This window comes from Cynoglossus semilaevis, chromosome 19, assembly GCF_000523025.1.
Source record: "Cynoglossus semilaevis isolate Cse_v1.0 chromosome 19, Cse_v1.0, whole genome shotgun sequence".
Classification (NCBI taxonomy): domain Eukaryota; kingdom Metazoa; phylum Chordata; class Actinopteri; order Pleuronectiformes; family Cynoglossidae; genus Cynoglossus; species Cynoglossus semilaevis.
Genome location: NC_024325.1, coordinates 5,724,753 through 5,744,914, shown reverse-complemented (window position 1 = coordinate 5,744,914; position 20,162 = coordinate 5,724,753). Strand labels below are relative to the sequence as shown.

General features: G+C 40.5%; 1 protein-coding gene across 3 annotated transcripts in view; it reads right to left on the bottom strand.

Annotated features, from left to right (window-relative positions):
* arhgap32b (Rho GTPase activating protein 32b) overlaps nt 1-20,162 on the bottom strand; it is a 78,422-nt gene that overhangs the window by 45,758 nt on the left and 12,502 nt on the right. For all 3 annotated transcript variants that reach the window (XM_008332487.3, XM_008332488.3, XM_008332489.3), the window contains exons 2-4: nt 13,020-13,140; nt 3,601-3,706; nt 203-297 (exon numbers count right to left, since the gene is read on the bottom strand). In XM_008332487.3, coding sequence (XP_008330709.1) covers nt 203-297; nt 3,601-3,706; nt 13,020-13,114 — 296 coding nt within the window. In that variant the 5' untranslated portion in view covers nt 13,115-13,140. The remainder of the gene's footprint in view (nt 1-202; nt 298-3,600; nt 3,707-13,019; nt 13,141-20,162) is intronic.

Sequence of the window (20,162 nt, the reverse complement as noted above, 5' to 3'; positions counted from 1 at the left end):
GGCGGTGAAAGGAGGAGGAAGACACAGAAATAGAAGTGGGATTGGAAGGAACTCCAGTTAGAAACAGAGGCAAAAAACTGCCATTTAAAAAGAAGACACATGAGAAGAGTGAAAGAAATAGGCACGGACAGGTGTGTGTGTGTGTGTGTGTGTGTGTGTGTGTGTGTGTACTGTATGCATGTGCTCGTGTGGGTAAACTCACTTCTTGACATTCTTGACCTTCATGCTGGCAGTGCTGCTGCTGCTCGAGCGCATGAGGGGCTCACTCCGCAGCTCTGGGATCTCTGCACTTCTTGCCTGTGACACACAAAAACATTTCTATCAACCATTTCCCATTCATATTAGGCTCCACTTCAGTGTGTTTTAAAAATTAGGCACACTGAGGATCAGCGGTCACATCGCAAATCCTCAGGGTCAGTGTTATTGAACTACGGTGACTTTTTAAATGAAACACTGGAATAAATAATGCAGTTGTAGGTGAGGCCATAATATCTGGTTGAAACAATTACAACAAAGTAGATGCTGTAATGTAGATGTGAGGCGTGGGCGTGAGCGTCATGCCCGACACCTACCTCATCCTGCACATTGCGTGGGTACATCCCAGCTGCAAAGGTTGTTTTAAGCTACGCCATTAAACAAACAGGCTTCAGCGCTGCGTGTGTACCGAGCGTAGCTTGAAGCTAGTGGAATACGGCCGTCTGTGCGGAAACACATCTACAGTTTAACTCATTAAGATGTTTGGTCAGAACATCCGCTCCACACAGAGCTGCATGAATAATCAGCCCCTCTACAGTGGTAGTCGGAGCGTACCTTCAACTTATGTACTCACTCGTTTCATTTGGTTTACATTATAGTGATAATAAATAACGACTGTGGTGAAACACACACACCGAACGGCCCTGGAGATCACATTTGATGTAAGCAGACTTTGAGTCTCAGACGGAAGAGTTTGTTTTTCTGTTTTTCCCAACTCTCTAACCTAAATGCATGCTGCTGGAAGAGATAAAGGCTGAGGGAGCTGATGTGAAAACGCAGCAGGACAAAGCCCAGATAATCCACAGTGAGTGAGTGGGCAACTGTCCCGCTACCTCACCCAGACATCTCCCGCTGTGCTTGTCAAAGACTGGATCCATATTTCCCAGGCATTAAGCAGAGTTGCAGATGACGACAGTTAAAGTCAAACTGAATCTGTGACATCACAGCCAGATGGTCTTGGACAGGGAAGGTGGTCAGCAGGTTAGGTCACTGCATGAAGGTTTTTAAAAAGTGGAACTTCATTCTTTAAAAAAAACCACATCCTACGTCACATTTCTGATGCTTAAAGGTTCACTCTGTGTTTATACCATCCTTTTATTTAACAGACTTTGTTAGTGAGCATTCTAGTGAGACAGGAATCAAACCCAGAAGTCAGTTTCCCAGTCAGTCCAAAGGGCCAAATGTAGAGACAGCAGTCGTTTCCACTCTCAGTAAGAACTGTCATCAATTTAAAGTGGCAAACATCGGTCATATTAACACAGCTGCAGATTAGTTGGTTCCATCTAATGTTCATCATGTCTTTTTTCTGTTATTCCTCCCCTACATTTTATGGGGTATGTTATTAGACAGGAATGGATGGCTGCTGAGGAACCACACCTGTGACAGCTGCATGGAGAACACGGAGAACATGGAGCACCTGCTCTGCCACGTACACTGTCAGGCTTTAATGCCTGAAGTTATCGTCACTGGTGATACTGGACATATCATCTGTGTGCAGGTGCATTTTATGGTTATCCCCTGATTTGGCTGTAGTTTACACACAGAGATTTCATGACCAGCACTGCAGTGGTCAGGCTGGAGGTATGGATGGATTATTGCTATTTTCAGCCAATCATTTGTTCACCAAACTCGACTTTTTTTATATAGAAAACATTATGTCTTCTGGAAATAACAGCATTGAGTCTGGAAACAGCGATCAAAGATTTCTCAGAAAAAGCCAGGAGTGCCTTCTCAGAAGCACTTTCTCAGCATGGGTTTATTAGCAGGGCCTTGATGCATGCGTACTGAAATGACTGGACATCGCAGAGCCATCGATAGGGAAACAACCATCATCTAAGACAAATGGAATGTTCTTAAGTAGGCTTGAAAAGCTGTTCCTGAAGATTATTAGTCTACATCTGTCTGTCACAGAGCTGCAGGGAAAATGAAAAACAACCAGTTCAAAAGTTTAATGTTTAAAAAAAAAACGACTATATCATTCAATTTAAACAGCTTTTTCTTCCTGTCTTTAAAGTTTTTTTTTTACTAATGTCCACTGGTGATGTAAGGTATCATTTACAGTTTGCCCTATTTTGGAGCAAACAAAAAACAACAACAAAACAGGGAAGACGTAGACGGAAGATGTGTTTCTGAAACAAACCAAAGCCGTCAGTCAATAATTAACGACAAGATAATGATCACTGAACCAGTAATGGTGATGTCCTGTTTGATATCCACTACATAAGGTGGCCTGGTAACCTGCTTAAGGATTAATTACAGCTCCTTCGTCAGTTTTGTTTTTTTCTATCTCCACCAACTAATATACTTTCTTCCTCTGTTCAACTGTATGGAACCATTTCATCCTTTTGTGTGTTCTATCCCTTTTGCTGCTCTTACAACCTCAGAATTCTCTTAACCTTCTATCTATGTATTATTATTCTTATTATGCCAGCATGAATTCTAACATTAGCCTAGAAGTTGGGCTGGAAGTCCTAGTTCTTTCTTTTAAGACTACGAACAAATCTTACTGAACAATATTTCACTAACCAATGCCTGAGTTAAGTCATATTAAAATTTTGTAAAACCTTGCTCCGTGGTCAACAGCGGTGCAACAGTGCCTCGGTTAGATAGCCCACATCAAGAGCTTCTAATCACTACTGGAAACCATCAGAGCCATACATAATTCATGCTCTTCAAGTCCCTCTTGAATCAAATATTGAACATAAAATAGCAGACATGCAGAATTAAAAGCTCTGCCTCTGGTATCAATATTCATTAGTCTGCAGAGAGTGTTGTTTCTCTCTCTCTCTACCTCTCTCTGGTCTGACTGAAGTAAGCACTTGCGATAGGGCTCCAACCATGCGCCGACCGCGGGTGGCTCTGCATGTTGCCATGGAGACGGCCTCTTTTCCAGTGTGCCGTTGATGCAATAAGCAAAGCCCAAACCAGAGATGGAAGCAAAGAAAACAATGAATGATGCTGTCTGTTGAATGGGTGGAGAAAGGCTGGAAGAACACAGCAGGACACAGGTGACTATGCAGAGATCCAGTATGCAAACTGTCCTCTGTATTAATCACGAGCGTGTGATAGTGTTTCAGGAGTAGAAGAGGTTTGGTTTCAACAGCAGAGTCAGGCACAGTTAATCAATCCATGAGAAAAGACAAGACAGCTAATCAGTCTGTTGTTATCAGTGGATCTGACACGTCCCCCGCCAAACCTCAGGTGGGCTGCAAGGAAGACGAGGCAACTGTGATGAAGGCGCTGCCTTTAGTTAAAACCAAGCAAATGTTGTGTCTGTGCAGAAAAAAAGAAAAAGAAAAAAAAGAAAGTCATTTAAGGGTCTGAGTGTCGGTGTTCATATCTCACCATGGCACTGATCGTCTCTTCCCAGTCTGGCCTCTCTCTAGGATGGATGTGAGCCAACTCAGGCAAAATATCGTCGTCGTCCAGGTGACGTCCAGGCCTTAGTCCCCTAGAAAACACCGACGTAAAGAATTAGGACAAATGTTAAATGTTCTCTCAGTTTTGCTTGGATGCCCTATTTTAGACACATCAAAAATACTTTTGCAAACTAACAGCAAACCAAAACTACAGAATGTCCAGTTCCAGAAATTAAATATATTTTTTAGTAATATATTAAAATCTTAATTGATCTACCAAAATACGTGCACATCTTTTATGCATGTTCCCTGACCACCAAAGTTTTACCACTGAGTATCACCTCCTTTATCTCTAACAATATTTGTTACAGTCTCACAGGTGGCTTTTTACCTTTGACTGCTGTATAAGAAAACCAACAACAGTTTCTTTCTGCCATTTATGCTTAACAAATGAACAGAGGTTCTGTAAAAAGCAACCCTGTGATAGAAGCATACAGTATATCAGTGAAATTGCAGAGTAAGAAGCAACATCAATTGTAGGTCACCAAGTTCACAGCCAAAAATTCTGGTTTTTCCTCCAAACGTGCAGAAAAGTGGCATCTCAGCAGAGAGAATATTTTCTATTTCCTTGTTTTTGTTTTTCATTCACAATATAAGTCTTTCCACAACGCCATCTAAGGATCAGGGAGTATTTGTTTTTTAGCAAAGCCAGATGTTAAGTGACCATGTTTTCCATTCAAGAAGTGCTGACCTCATGTGGACCCATGTCCATCACTGTATGATGGTGGTTTCTGATACAATGCAGCCTGAGAGCATGAAAGTCACAGTGATGGATGCATCAGCTACCAACCTTGACCTTTATAGTGACACGGTCTTCAGATATTCGTCACTTGTAGATGATGATGGACATGAATTCTTTGCTTCACCACCTTATGATGCACTGCATCTCCAATTGAAGTTATGTCTCGCTCGCCTTGAAAGGACTTAAGGCTTAAGACATAGGAAAATGCAGTTTTCTAAACCAAATACTGCTTTTCAAACCTGCGAGGTTAGGGGTGTAAGAATACAGTCGATACACTGAAATATTGCTACATTTCATTTCATGATATTATATTGATATTCTACAGCAGTGTTTCTTTTTTTTTTAGTAACAATTACGTTCATGGTGTTAACTCATTTTATTCTGCTTTTATTTCTTCTTTAGTGAGAACAAATGTAGATTCTCTGCTCCAACTTTAGTTCTTGATGTTAAGCATATAACAGCATTCAGTGTTTCCTACAGTTTTTCTATTATTAAAGAAACTCAATATATCGTTGCGCCTATAGTATTGCAGTACATCACAGCATACTGAATTGAGAGCAAGTCTGCTCATACAGCTGGTCTGTTACTCTACAAAACTGCTAGTTACCATAGAGGCTGGGAAGAATAGAGCAAGGATGGAAATTCAACAGATTTACACAGCAGCCATTCACAAAGTGACAGAGCACACAATCACTGGTCCACCTTCAATGTCTCATTCCCACAACTGCAGGAGTATTCTCAAGGAAAGAGGACTGAGAGTTTAGGCAGGGAGAAGATTCACTTCAGTCTCTGTACTCACTAGCTCAGTCCCACTGACTCCATGTGCAGGATAACAATGTCAAAATTTGCAAACTTTTACAAATTCTTTTCGCTTATTTTTTTCCCCAGTAAATCACAATAATTCCCAGAAGAACTCTGGTCAGTGGGATTATCACATTTATTTAAATTCTTCTCTGTGGATGTTTGGTACCAGAAAAGGTATATGTGAGACCTGACAACATGACATTTGAAGTGTTTTTTTTTTACTTTCACAATTCATCAAGCAGGCTGGATTGAACTCTCTAACGGGCCGGTTTTGGTCTGCGGGCCTTATGTATGACCCCACTGGTTTATGTTGAATCGTGATTCTGAAAATTGGTCTCATTAGGTTTTTGGATCCTATATTTGAAGCACCACGAGGTAGAGAAAGTTTGAGAATTACTGTGAAAACACAACTGTGCATTTCACTTGCCAAGTTTCACCTCCACTGTTCAGAAGTGCAATGCAGCCTGACATTCCCAGCATTCCGTGGTGAGGCGGCATGTGTGAAGAAAAGAGCTGCTCCTTCTAGCACCTGCTTCAAACAACCAGCAAAAAGGAGAGTACGCTTTCAGCTGTTGATATGCAGTACTTCCATCGCTGATTTCCATCCGCTCCACTATTACAAAGCCAGTAAAGAGCAGCGTGAGTGAGGGAGAAGTGGAGTGTCTCTCCCTCCACGGAGAACACTCAGTAACACAGTGGTAGTGTTCGATTTCATCCGTTTTCCCCATCAACACTTTCAATTTTGGTGAATAAAATCTGAAAAGACTCAATTTGCTTCACCACTTTCTCCTGTCTCTGCCATCTAGAGTCCTTGCCACTGAATGTCAACAACACATGTCACACTCCAAACAAAAGTGTGCCAGTTTGAATTTGAATAGGCATATTTATAATGCTCCTCCAAATAGAACTACTTCCCTATAATTTATAAGAACGGGGTAAAAGTTTACTGACCTTTTTGAAAAATCCATGACCATTTTATATGAAATACTTAAAGAAAAAAAAAGTCTTAATATAAAAAATGCTGAGGGTCCGAATTGATTGGCCAATACATAAGAAAGCAGGTCTTTAATTGATTTTTCATGACTGTGTCTGTCTTCACAAAAACCCATTCTCAGTTAGCAGATTGGCTCTCATAGATGTTTATAATTCACTGTTGCATGGTGTAAAACTGGGATTTTTTTTTTAGCTCCAAATAGTTTCTGTGCTTCTCGTTTCTAAATCTTTAGTAAAAATGTGGACTCTCATATAGAACAGCAGACCCCAACCTTTTTTGTACCAAGAACTGGTGAGCAGGTATCAGCTGTTACTGCGGACTGGTAATACCACTCCATTGACTGATTGACCGGCAGCTCAGTTTCTGAGCTGCTGCTTTAGAAAATGTTTGTGACGTGAATATAGGATACTTAGACAATGGCAGCCACGGAGCAGCTGAAATATCACCAGTAACCACTGACATGTATTGCGAAGAGGAAATGTGCATACGTTTTAGAAACTGAGGTTTTAACACTAGAACAGCCAAGGCAGTCAATTTGACCACTTTTTTGACCAGGTTTTAGAATCAATAACTTTGTGAAGTTAAAAAATACAAGGGTGTACTATGTGAAATGCGGCACAAAGAGGTAGCCAGTTGCCATTTCTTTCAGCAAAAGACGATTCCTGCAGCAGCTGGCAGAGGAGCTGAGAGCTGAGCAACACATGTCTGTGTTAGTTTGTTGTTTTAAAGATATCATCACAAAATTAATCCATTAATCTTTCATTTGGAGTGTATCATGAGCGATTATAGAGTTTAGAATCCAGCGGTCAAAATGACAGTCGTGGCTGTTCTAGTAGTTTTGTTTCTAGTCTTAAAAAGGAAATGAAAAAGGATCATTTTAAAAAGTCCAAATTAAATATGATATGTTCTGCCAGTGTTATTGGCTATGATGACTGTTTAGAAGAGCACTCAACACTGGAGAAGAGCACAGCATGTTTTCATGTATAATGGCCGGAGATCACACGGACACATGTCACATTCTGAAGAGCCAATAATATCCACAGGAGAGTGTCACTAATGAAAGACGTCCAGTGACTGGTGAGTTAAGGCTGAGGACATGGAAAGCCTTCTGCTTGCTTACAGCAGAATTAAATGGTGACTGAATAATTGATACAAAAGACATAAACGACTGAAAGGGTTTCTATAATGGGCCGTTAAATCAGTGACATTTCAGGGGATTTCTGATGGGGGAGGGGAGATTCCACGATGTTTGAAAGTTACCATAAAAAAATCAACTAGAAAATGACAGGACTTTATGGGGATAAATGGATATAAATATGGACTCTAACATATAGGAAGTTAGCCTTTAGCAGGGAATTTTAAATAAAGCTAGTAAAATATATATATTGTAACATAATTTTGACTAATACAACAGATTTGATCGAGAACAGTTGAGAACACTCAGATTTACAGTGACTGCTGCAGGAGCATCCAGGCCACACAAATCTGTGGAGCAACAATACTGTTGGTTTGGATTAACCCAAATTCCTGGTCATTCTTTCACATCCCTGTTATTCCAATTAAAAATGTTCCAGTTTGGAAGTTTCCAAAATTCCCCATTTTAACTTCACTTTGAAAGTTCAATGGGAATTTCCCACCCTTAAGCAACCCTATTTCTGCAGCAGCAGTCTATCTGGAATCAATGCCTTTTCACAGGTAAAACTCTACATGTGTCTTTGTGTGGAGATAAAAATACTTTTCCCCCAAGTATATGCAAGTACTACAGTATATCCTAAATATAGCAATACATAGGTATGAGCCCAAACATTGCCATCTGCTGAGCTTTTGAAGTAGACCGCAGCACTGTGCTGCTTTCAGGACAAACTATTTATAATCCAATGTACACGAAGATAAGTTACATTATATTTGATTTAACAAAATATCTGAAGCACCAACAGGATGAAGGTGAATTAATGGTCACTGCATGTGATTGACAGCTGGACCATGGTAAGGAACCAGGTTGCATGAGAGTGAAGATGTACAGTATGTTGTCATCAACCTTTCAAATAAATGTCAAAAGGCCAATAACTTGGTATAGTTTCATATATAAATAAATACAGACGTACATTTAAAACACTAAGCAGTCTACACTTTCCATTCTGCTGTCGCTCCCTTGAGCTTATTTGCATAGTTTCTGTATCGTGATTAGGATACATCTGTTGCAAAGGGACATTTGTTTAATAAAAGAAAACTATATTCCACCTCACAGAAAGCCAAAGCTCCTGCTGCCAAACTGAGACAGAAAATCCCAACAACCCAAGTTGCGGCAACAGTCACTTCTATCCACATAGAGCTAATATGTGGCTGACTTTGTGTAAAGGACCAATGCATTAGCTTTATGCATGATGCAAGAGTTAAGTGGAAGAGCAGACACACATTACCACCACGGCTGATGGCCGCTGAGTCTTCTATAGACACTGTAATTATAAATGTTGCATCATGGGAGTGAGAAGTAAACTATTGATTTAAATGAAGTGGTTGTTTACAACAGTCAAATGATGTTATAATTTCAATTTTGCCACATAAAATAAACGTGCCCTTGTGAATAAAGACAGAAGTTAACAAACAAACTAACAGAATTAACAGACTGAGGATTTATGGCACATTTCTTTCTATGACGGAGGTAAAAAGGCAACAGCAGACAAAAGAAAACTGGAATTCTAAACGTAGGACTGAGTCCAAACAGCTGAGACAAAACAATGGAGCACCTACAAAGGGTTCTATTCTTTTGACAGGATGTGGTTTAGCCATGCTTTCTCAGGCCTGGAACAAATGTGTGTTATGGAATTTTTGCAACAGACACAAACAACTACAAGCTTTTTTTCAACCCATAGAAAAATGCAAAGTCAAAGTCAAACACATATTTCAAGAACAAGGCATGCATAAGTACAGTCAAGGGCTGAAAGGCCAACAAAAGTCAAGACTCTGATGATGAAAGTCACTTCTACTGCCGTGAACTTGAGAGAGAAGGACTGAGGAACAGCTGCTGCAGAGAGGTGTGCCTAATGTGTTAAGATTTTTGTTGGGGTGACGGGGGCAGCTTGGGCTTAAACAAGAGGGGAGTGGCATTAAAAATGTCTGACAACCCCTGTCCTAAATTATTTATAACCGACTAAAGCTAAATACTGCAGTATTATTTCAAAGTCTCAGAACTTTATTTTCACTCTGAATCGGTAACGGCTGCACAGTCTAGCAAGTGCCATTAAACTGAATCAAAATACATTTTACTCAGTGTATTAGTGTTAAATTGTAATCTACCAAGTTAGAGTTGATTGTGTTCAGCAGTTCTCCAGTGATATGGTATACTTCATTTCCATAAGGCTGATGTTTAAATCCAAAGCGCACAGGCTGAGAACTTCCGTCCCGTGGGGGTGACTTATAAAAAGATCTGTGCCTGTGTCTGAGCAACCTCAGCTCTCAGCCCACTGTTTCCCTGCAGCTATGAATGAGATCAAGACACCAAAGTCTGCAAAATTAGAACAGAAATCTCTCCAGAGATCCTCATGCCATCCTCCTGCTACGTTGTCTGGTTAGTGTCCGAGTGACCTTATGTGCAAATTCGTGCAGCAGACGAAAGGAAAGAGACTCCACGGCGAGTGAATGGGCGAGTGTCCTGGTTTCTGCATGTTCAAGCCAGGCGCCACCCCCTCGTCTGGGTCTCTCAGAGATTCTTCTGCTGTTGTGTCGTCTATGTTGTCTTGCCCAGAGAACGTCCCAAACAGTGCAGCATATGGTAGAAACAGGACACGCTGAAGAATGCCCAGACCTGGAACTCTGCTCTTTTTTTCCTCTTAGTTAGGGTTTTGCCACAGCGGTTGTTGCAGATGCTGCATCTGATGCGACCTTACACATTCTCTGGGCTTGAGACTCCTACTGTGTGGCAGGAGAATTATGACCAACTCAAGGTCAAGTATTTCTCCACAGGTACACGTCAGCTTTTAGTTTAAAATCAATTCTCTGTCCTCGAGGTGAAAGATGACAACTGAATTGTATACCCTCAACCTCTTCCATCTGTCATTGTAAGAAACAAAATGTTTCACATTTATTCATTTTTTGTACCAATAATCATTTTAACACAAACTTTAACACATAGACAACTTATTGTTGTTCAGGTTAACAGCCATTACACACATTATTATCTACAAAGCCCTGCGGGTGATTCAAATACCATCTTAACAGCCAGCATGTGTTTATGGAGGCTCAAACTTCGGGTCAGGCGTCTGGCTTGCGTCAGAACAGACTGACTGTGCACAGGGCAGGTAGTGATTGTATGGCTGAGAGGCTAACTGACACAATTCTCAACTGGATTTGAGATAAATCAAAAAAGATTTTGAAATAAATCTACTTCCATCCATTATCAAGACGCACGGTAATGACTAAAACACACCAACACTATGAAGCGTGACGATTTGAATTGCACATTTGCAGCATGTAATATTCTTTTCATAATAATAATAAAAATAATCATTTGGATTAGTCGCAAATATGAACAGGTGTGAAACACAAACATCTACCTGCAGTTTTTGTTTGGTTCTGGTCCAGAAATAAACGTCTTTGTCATATTAAGGAATGTTGATTTGTCTGTATTAATTATGAATAAACAAAGAATCTTGAGTAATCGTGATTAATTTATAGCTACCCTGTGATTAACAGATCAAAAACTAATAATCGCTTGACAACAGAGTAATGTAGTTGTCAATGTATGAAGAATAACATTCCCACATTTATTTATTCTAAAATGTATACTTTTGATTGCATCTACTGAATAAACATCAAAATCCCTCACACCACGTTCATTAGCAGCCTAATGGTGTGTGTTCATTTTTATATAAACAGCGGTGGTCTGCAGACACGGCTCTTCCTGAAGTAAAAGTTAACTCTTTTCCCAATCCTATTTCTGGTGCCCTACATTCGGTGTCCTCTCCTCAGCTCTGATCCACTGATCCGGCCCTGTCCAAAAGGCTCAACCGAACGACTTCCACTAGCCCTGGCCAAAAGCCCTTCATGTGTTCTTTGACAGAGGAGACATCACACACTGACCACAGTCCCACTCACTACTGTTAATATACAGTGAGTATAATAACTAAGAAGAGCCCAAGCAGAAGGGGAGCACCGACACAGAATTATTACTTCATAGCTGTGATTGTATATTTGTTTTTTTTTAGTCACTTCAACAGTAATATTGGACTCCTGTCTTATGTATGCTAAGCTGCTGCTGCCATGGCAACCCAGGCAGTGCAGGATTTAGACCCAGTTCAGGACTCTAAAAGTGGTGTGTGAGGGGACATGGATGGGCTCAGAAGATTTAACACCCCTGCAAAATATACAAAAACTCGCACGCATACACACACCACCAAAACACTGGTGGGAAAACCCACACCAAGCTACTGATGCAGAAATGCAGGAACATAATTAGCTACGTGTGTGAATGGCTGGGAAAGGTGTGGGTTCAGATTGATCTCACACTGTATTTGAAAGAAACAAAATATATAAAAAAATATATTCCTGCCAGTCAGAGTAGAAAGTGGTGACTCACTCAGTAATAGCAGGGAACTGACAAGTAAATGACTACCAGCCCTAGTTTCCATCTCTGATTGTAGGATGTGTCAAAGGAGATTCCCAGGAAGTGTTGAAGATTAGAGCAACAACTGTAACGTAGAGGTGATGAGTGGTGTTCTAACAACACCTGCAAACTGATGACAGCGCTTTCTGTGCAGCCCAGACCCAAATAACCAGGATTAGGGAGCGCTTAATGTGTGTGCTTTCATCAAACTAATGTGTGGCAGCGGTATCTGCCTTAAATCATCTGTGTGAAGCAGGAGAGGACACAGGAGAGGACACAAGACAGGAGACAGCATAGGACACAGGATAGGACACAGGATAGAAAGATGCTCATGTGTGTTTTATAGAATACAAGGGCTGAACGGTGTGTGTACGTGTGCGTGTGTTGGTATGACGACAACGCATGTGACATGCGGGTGTGGGTGTACAGCTGTAGCAGTGACGTAACCGGCTGAAAGCTGATACTCTGAGATGGTAGTGATGGTTGGAGCTGGAGGCTGAGGGGGCTCCGTCAGCATGGGGGAATCTGAATGAGGGGTTTCCAGCAGTGACGGTAAGTGATGGCAGTCACATAGTTGTTAGTGGTGGGTGTGTGTAGGTGGGGGTCAGAGAGAGAGAGAGAGAGAGGGGGATGGTGCCTGTGCAAACCCCCCCTTTCGGCTACAGCACAGACACGTTCGATGCCCCCCCCCCCCATCCCCTCCTCTGCATGCGCATTCCCTGGTGTCATTTCTCCTTGAGGCATGGAGGAAGCCAAGACCCCCCCGACACACACACACACACACACACACCCTCCCCTTTCCAATAGTCCTTATTGAAACACTCGTATGCACTCACACAGAGATGCAGCCGTTAACCAGATATTCCAAATGTCATGACAGCAGCACGGATCTTCATATGCAGTGAGTGCATTAAAGCTCAGAATGACACACACTCATACCAACACTGAAGGTTTCTTGGTTGTGTCAGGTGCTGCACGCGCACACACACACACACACAAATACTGTACACACAGCACTGCTGCCAACATTCCCTCACTTCCAACACTCCCGACTTAAACTATCAACAAACTAACAAGCCTGACAAGCCACAATAAGGTGTGGTCCTTCTTTCCTTAACACACACACACACACACACACTCTTCACAGTAACAGGGAAACACTTGGGGAAGTCCATTCCACGACGTGTGAACTGGTGGGCTTACCTGTCCAGGATGTCATGGCTGGACGTGGCTGTGGATCCCAGCAGTCCTAGTGCTGCACTCCCCACCGCTGCGGCAGCCCCGCTGCCTGCCTCCATGATACTGACTCACTGCAACGAGTAGCCTGCCAGAGAAGCAGAGAGAGAGGAGAGAGGGAGGGAGGGAGGGAGAGAGGAATGGAGAAAAAGAGAGAGAGACAAGATGTAGATCAGGAGGGAGAGAAAAGGGTGAGGTAAAACAAACCACATGCAGAGGAAAGAGAGAGTAAGATGGGGGATAAAAGAGAGAGAGAGAGAGACAGGGGGAAGACAATATTGTTAGATAAGACAGTGGACAAAAATGAAAACAATAAATTGGACAGAGAGACCAGCATGGGATCAGGATGAGAGAGCGGGGGTGGAAGGTTGTGGGGGGGGGTGTAATCAATTGTGTGTAGTGTGTAGATCCAATAAGTCATGCTGATGGAGCTTTACAAGGCAAGATGTCGTTCAGGTGTCAACACATGGAGATTCAGGCACATCACCGTGTCAACTACTGGCTCTAACCGTTCACTCTGGTCAAATCACACACTGTTTTATCAAAACAAAATTATTAGCTCCTGAAAAAAAACCAACATGTCCCTACAAGTAGTTTACACTGATGCCGAGATTCTTTTACTCTACGTTTCTTTACACACTGGCTTTGCTAAGGACACCTCGATTATTTAATATTCCCCCGATTGTAATAGGTCATCTGTGTACCCTTTATGCTGAATAACAGACTACAGTGTTAGGTACAGTTTTAAGTATAATAAAACTCCCTCCAGGTGACACAGCAATACTAAAGCTCCTCCAGATTCAAGGGTCATTTTACTCAGACACTGTTTCTAGGTCTGATCTGTGGATTTACTGCAGGAACTCAAAGAGAGTTTTGTATAAAACAGTTACGTACAAAAAACTGACAAAACAAAATTCAACCATTAATTTCTTATAGCTCACCTCATTCTCACTGGGTTTCTGTTCTAAATGCTCTGGACCACCCTGGAAGCATTATTATTAATGTTTTATCATTATTTTTTATATATAAATATTAGCTAGAGACAATATTATAGCAAAATAGTTCATCTCATTTTTTTCATGGTTGTCTTCAACTCAGTACTTCACTCTGCCCTCCGTTATGTTTCGTGAATTCTATATCAGAATGAAAGGTTCAGTAATGTTAGATTCTTAGGTAAATACATTTGCTGATTTTAACGGCTGCTGCCCTGTATTGAGGCAGTTGAAAAATAATAACATCCCTTGGGTGTGAGACGGAATGCAGCTGTTTTCCTTGTATTGCTAAGAAATAAAATGTAAACTGCAAGAGAAGCACGTCACTATTTCACATTCTAAGATTATAATTCTCCACAGCGCCGTTAAACCACAATGTTTCCTTGCTCAAGAATCATTTGCTCTTTAAATGACATAACTGCAGACAAAAGATTTTAAATCATGAGGGGTTTTCTGAACAGTTATTGGTCGACATCTATGGTACCTTGCACAAACAGTAGGAGCAAAATTCTATTCACGGTTAACCAGTTCAAATTCTTCAACACGGCTGACGTGTTTGTTGAGCAGCACCCACGCACATGTTGGGTCTTGAATCATGTCATTTGTTTTTTTATGCAATATTATTTGTTGCCTTAAAAAACCAATAGAATCCCTGTCATCTCTTTAAAGTCTATCAGCAGTGCTTATCTCCCGTCACTGCATTATCAGTGTACCATGACCACAGCACTGAACGGCCTCTGGGGGTATTATCTCTACGAGACTTCACCAGCAGATCAGCCTACCAGTGAAATTCAAATGTCATGTTGTGAGAGACAAATATTAATGACAGAAACACGGCGGAATGACCTAATAAAAGCGTGGAGGAAAGAAACGTCTACTGTAACCCGTTTGCCGTGGCTGTCAATGGCTGAGACAGTAATCCCAGGAGGATGACGCAAATGGAGAGGGTTGAAGGGAAGGTGGGAGTGCTGCACAGGAGAATAGAGCGTGGGATTCCGGATCCTTCCAAGATACACATAGAAAGCAGGATCTACCTGTGAGAAAAACTAAGCGGCCATGCATCAAAACCTGAGCCTTCTACGGTGTCCGTATTGTAGATGGACACAGACAATCAAAGCAGCAATCAAAGAGCTCCAGGACTTCAGTGGAAACACTTCAGTATAGGATTATAATTAATTAAGTTTAATTAACTATAAATGCTTGTTTAACGAAGGAATCACAACTAATTGAGTCTCATTCTTGATCTACTAAATAGGAGGTAAATTCCTAAAATATTAAACCATAGAAAACAAAACAAATAATCTCCTGTGAGATTTTACATGGGTGGCATTTTTAAATTCAAAATAATTTTTTTATCTCATTTTGAAAACAATTGTGTTTTACCGTTTACCGGTGCAAAATATACCCAGTAGTTAAGTCTTTCAAAAGAATTTAATTTTATATATAATTTAATATATAATTTCAAAAATAATTTGGAAATTATATTGGAAAACTTCTCAACTTTTGTGGCTTTATATGCCCTGAACAAAAGTATATTGATTTGAACCATTCCACTGTTGACCAGACAACAACAGCACATGGTTATATCGACAGCTATAAACCAGTGAGCACCAGGGCAGGGAGAGCTGTGGTGGCAGAGACAGAGCTGATGTTGAAATTCATCTCATGTCCTCGGCTACAGTAAAGCCATGCTCCTAAATCACCTGCACACAAACACAGTATGTGTTCCTGTGTACCAGTACTTACATAGATATGCTGTGGGTTTAAAAATACCCAAAAGCCCTTGTGTGAAGGAGTCTGTGTGGATGTGCGTGTTCCTAGGTTTTCATATGGCACAGTTAAACAATACAAAGCTGGAAGAGATTCCCATTTAATACCTGATGCAGCTGGAAAGCTTGGTGACCTTGACAGAAGACAAGCGCCTTAACTGAGAAAAACAGACTAGAAATCAGGAGTTAAGTAGTTTCTGCTTTCACAGGAGACCTTCCACTTCCCATGGTTCCAACATTAAAGCAGGATAGTGCAACAATTCTTATTTATCGATAACGGAGTCTTAGATAATCCAGGTTAAACAAATTAACTCTTAAACACATGAGACCTGTGTGGGCCAACTCAACGGCAGCTTGTCATGGTACCATGATACAGAGAATCACTTATTTGTGGAGCGGATTTATTACTAAATAAAAATCGGCTTCCTACATGGCTGAGCTAAGGTATGCTAACCCAATTTTCCATTCCTTGTTCTTAGGAAGGAAATGGCAGGAACTGTCAAAACAATCAGATCACATTGATTAAGTTTTCAAATAGTCAATTAACATACCAATCAATTGTTCTTCATTTATCTGACAGCTACAGCACTAAATCATTAAATCCATAAATTTATATTTTTGGTCATAAACCTAACATTTCCCTTTAGTGCAGGGGCCACTCATTACTACGTTACTACTACTACTACTATTATTAAGAAATACAGCACATTTAACTGTACTATTTGGGCAGGACAGTGAAGGAGCAGCTCTGCTTGTGACAGTGGGTATGATTTATCATGGCACAGCCAAGTGACATGAATACAGTTTCAACTACCTCCTTTTCCACTCAAATCTCAATAAACGCGAACATCTGTCACCATGGAAACTGTGCACATCAAAGGCAGTGACAGTTGCGCCTTAGTGTCCTTGGTGGACAAAAAAATTGAAAATAAACTAGGGCTACAATTAAGAGTGACTGAAAAAATAAACATATGTATTTATTTTCTTGTTTTATGATAAACGACACAAGTTACTTAGCATTTGTATTATATTAATTCATCATCCACATCTTAAAATGCAGGAATCCATGTGAATAAATGGACACAATTTCAATACTATGATCAATACAATGAAGACTCACTGACGTCTGCTCCTGTAGTTTCAAGCACAGCAGCTACATTTTCTTCCCACTCCTAAGGATAATTAACTTCTCCTGTATGTCTGGATTAATTCCCTTGTGACCAAAGAAAAAGAAAAAGCAGTTTGACATGTCACTGGACCCTGACAACAGATGGTGTTTAACCAGTAATGACCTTTCTCCACTCCTGTGATCATTACAACCTGTCGAAGGCTACGAGAACTCACTCAATCATTAGTCGCAGCCCAGTTGTTGCATTTACGTTTTCATTACTATCATTAATATTATTAATGATATATGTCATTATTCTTATTATTGTTACATACATTACTATTATTTTATGTGTATTTTACACAGGTTCTTACAACGAAAACAGTAATAGTAACAATTTCATTATTGTCATTCTCATATTCTAAGAAACTGAATATCAGTTTAGTCGGTGACGGTTTTAGGGGTTTCTACTACACTGGGACAAAACGATCCATTTGCAATTAGTGAAATGATGGTTGCAGTTTCTTCTGCAATGGCCACACTCAACGATCAATGGAGCCAGCCAGAGAATTGCCAGTTTAATTCTCCAAGGCTATAAGCTAAACTATTAGCCAACCAATACATACGAGGTGAAGCCCATACCAATCTGTATAGCTTGCTTACCACATAAAAAGCAAAGTGTCCACTATATTCATCCAGCAGTGGCAGTGAGCCAGGCCAATAGCCTTCTAAGCTGCACTATTGATTACTACTCTGTCTATACTCCATATTTATTGCCACTTACTTTTTGGACCCCAACGCTGCAGTCATTCACTTTCTTGTCTCTTTAAGTTTATTTGCTGCAGTGGACACACTGGGACTAAGTTTAACCACGCTGCATAATTTCAAATGATATACCTAATATTATTATGTAGTTCAGAGAGTGTATTACTGCATAAGTACACACTCAACTTCTGAGTGTGTGACTGAATCCCTCAGATTAGGGCTCCTCCAATCAGGACAGTGCTGTAGCTGCTGATGTGGGCCAGCTTTCCCTAAGTCCGGCCGAATAAAAAAAAAACATGCACCAAGTTCATCTTCTGCTGTAATTTAAGGAGGTTGTTTTTAACCACACAAAATATATTTTTCCTTAATATCTTACAGACTCTGAGCATCTTCCTAATAATAAAGATATCACAAAAAAGAAAGAGAAACTACTGTCGACATCACCTGTGACATCAATACAATTTGAAAACATGGAGGCTTAAATAAAGCCTGTAATGCTATGGGAAACAGGTAACATACATTTGGTACAACGTCATACTTCTGTGTGCCATGATAAAAGTCCTGTTAGCCACAGAAGTCTGTTTGATACACTGACAAGTGCTTGAGTTCCAGTACAGGATTTGGCGAACCAAAAAGCGAAAGGGGTGAGCATCAGGAAAGCTTAGTAAATGTGTGAGGCTGCCAGCCAACGACAGAAGCACTCTCTGTCACTTAAGAAACTACAAGACAGTTGGGAATATAATGGCTTCCCGTCACTGCATCAGTTTCAGTGTCTTATAGAAATGAGATTAAGCTGGTAAAGGAAGGTCTCCGTACACACATTATGGCCACTGGCTTTGGCCACAGTCCTAACAGCTCATCATCTGTCAAATTTGGAAGTACACTGATGGGTCTGTGGTTTTTAAACCCCATGGCGTAATGATCATCTAACCAGGAGTCACTCTTCATATAACGTGTTTGTGGACACATTTTTTTCTACCACCTAATCACCATTTTTTTTAAACAAAACTTTAAAAAGACGTCCAACTTATTCCTCCCAGCCCTAATGGTCTGTAGTGTCCTCTTTTTACTCAAGTCATTTCAAGTGGTTTTAAATACTTATATTTTTTAGTGTAACATTTTTAAATTCTAAATTTTAAGTTTTTACATGTGTCACAGCATTGACACTGAACTCGACACATTTTATTTGGACAGTTCTTTGTCCAGGGTAGCCAGTATTATTCTTCTTTGCCCTGTGGAGAGTGTGGCCTTGAACAAATTGCTTCTTTGCTGACAACTTGAGGCTACCTGTAAAAACTTTTCTTTTTTGGTCTATGTTGTTTCTTCCACCCCAGAGACTATATGCTTCTATGAGATACTTAAGAAATTGTTTTCTATTTAAATCGCAAAAGTACAATAATACACCAATGGTGCATAGTTCTATCTATCTATCTGTCTGTCTGTCTGTCTGTCAAAAGACTGGAAAAAAAACACATTAGGTCTGTGGTTTGGAACCACATTCAACTAAGTGATGGTAGACATGATTCAAGACAGTGGTCAAACCTTCTTCATACTTAAACAATGACCACAACTACTGTACATCAATTAGAGCAAAGACACAAGTCCAAAAGTTCAACAGCGGTTTCATTTTGTGTTGACGTTTTGCCAACACTAACACCGACCACTATGGAACCACTCCAGTCCACTGTTGTAACTGTGATACAGGGTGACTGTTATGGGTGTGTGTCAGTGCGTCATGCAACAGCTCACATCACCTCCTTTATATGATAATTATCCGTTCATTTCACACGAGGCAAACCAAAGAGGAACAGCTCATTTCAAAAAATGCTGACACCCTGGGTTATATCAGCTGACACAAGTGCTTGGACCAGCAGGAGATCGTGTTTACTGTAAACTGCTGTGACTAGGTCTCATGGGAAGGAAAGAGTCAGGGTGCAGGAGAATTAGGTCAAATGGTTACACCTTAGTAGACAAATGTAAAAACAATGTCAAACGTAAAATCACGTCTTATAATTGGCAGTAAAACATAGTGGACTCACTCAGACTCTGTCTGATTGATTAGGCCGATAGTTATTTAGATTTTAAAAATGCAGAAAGAATAACCAACAAAATCTGAATTTTCCAACTTAAAACTTTAGGATTGTCCATCGTTACTCCACTCTGTTTCTTAGGAAATACATGTGAACAAATCATTGACTTTTCAGTGTTGCCGATCCAAATGTGTGCAAGAGGAAGTAGAGAAATAATGTAACGTGTGAGTTTCATCTGTGCAGTTTTACATATTCACCTAAGCCCCTGAACTATCCACTCTGAGACGTGGAAACTATTATTTTGAATGCAATGTGGACTTGGCAGCAGCTGCACAATCTAATTACTTGGCAGTCCAAACATGACAAACAAGAAACAAGTGAAAAAAGAAAAAGTGATAACTTTATTGTGCCAAATGCTGCTACTCTGAGGAGCAAGTGTGCAATGT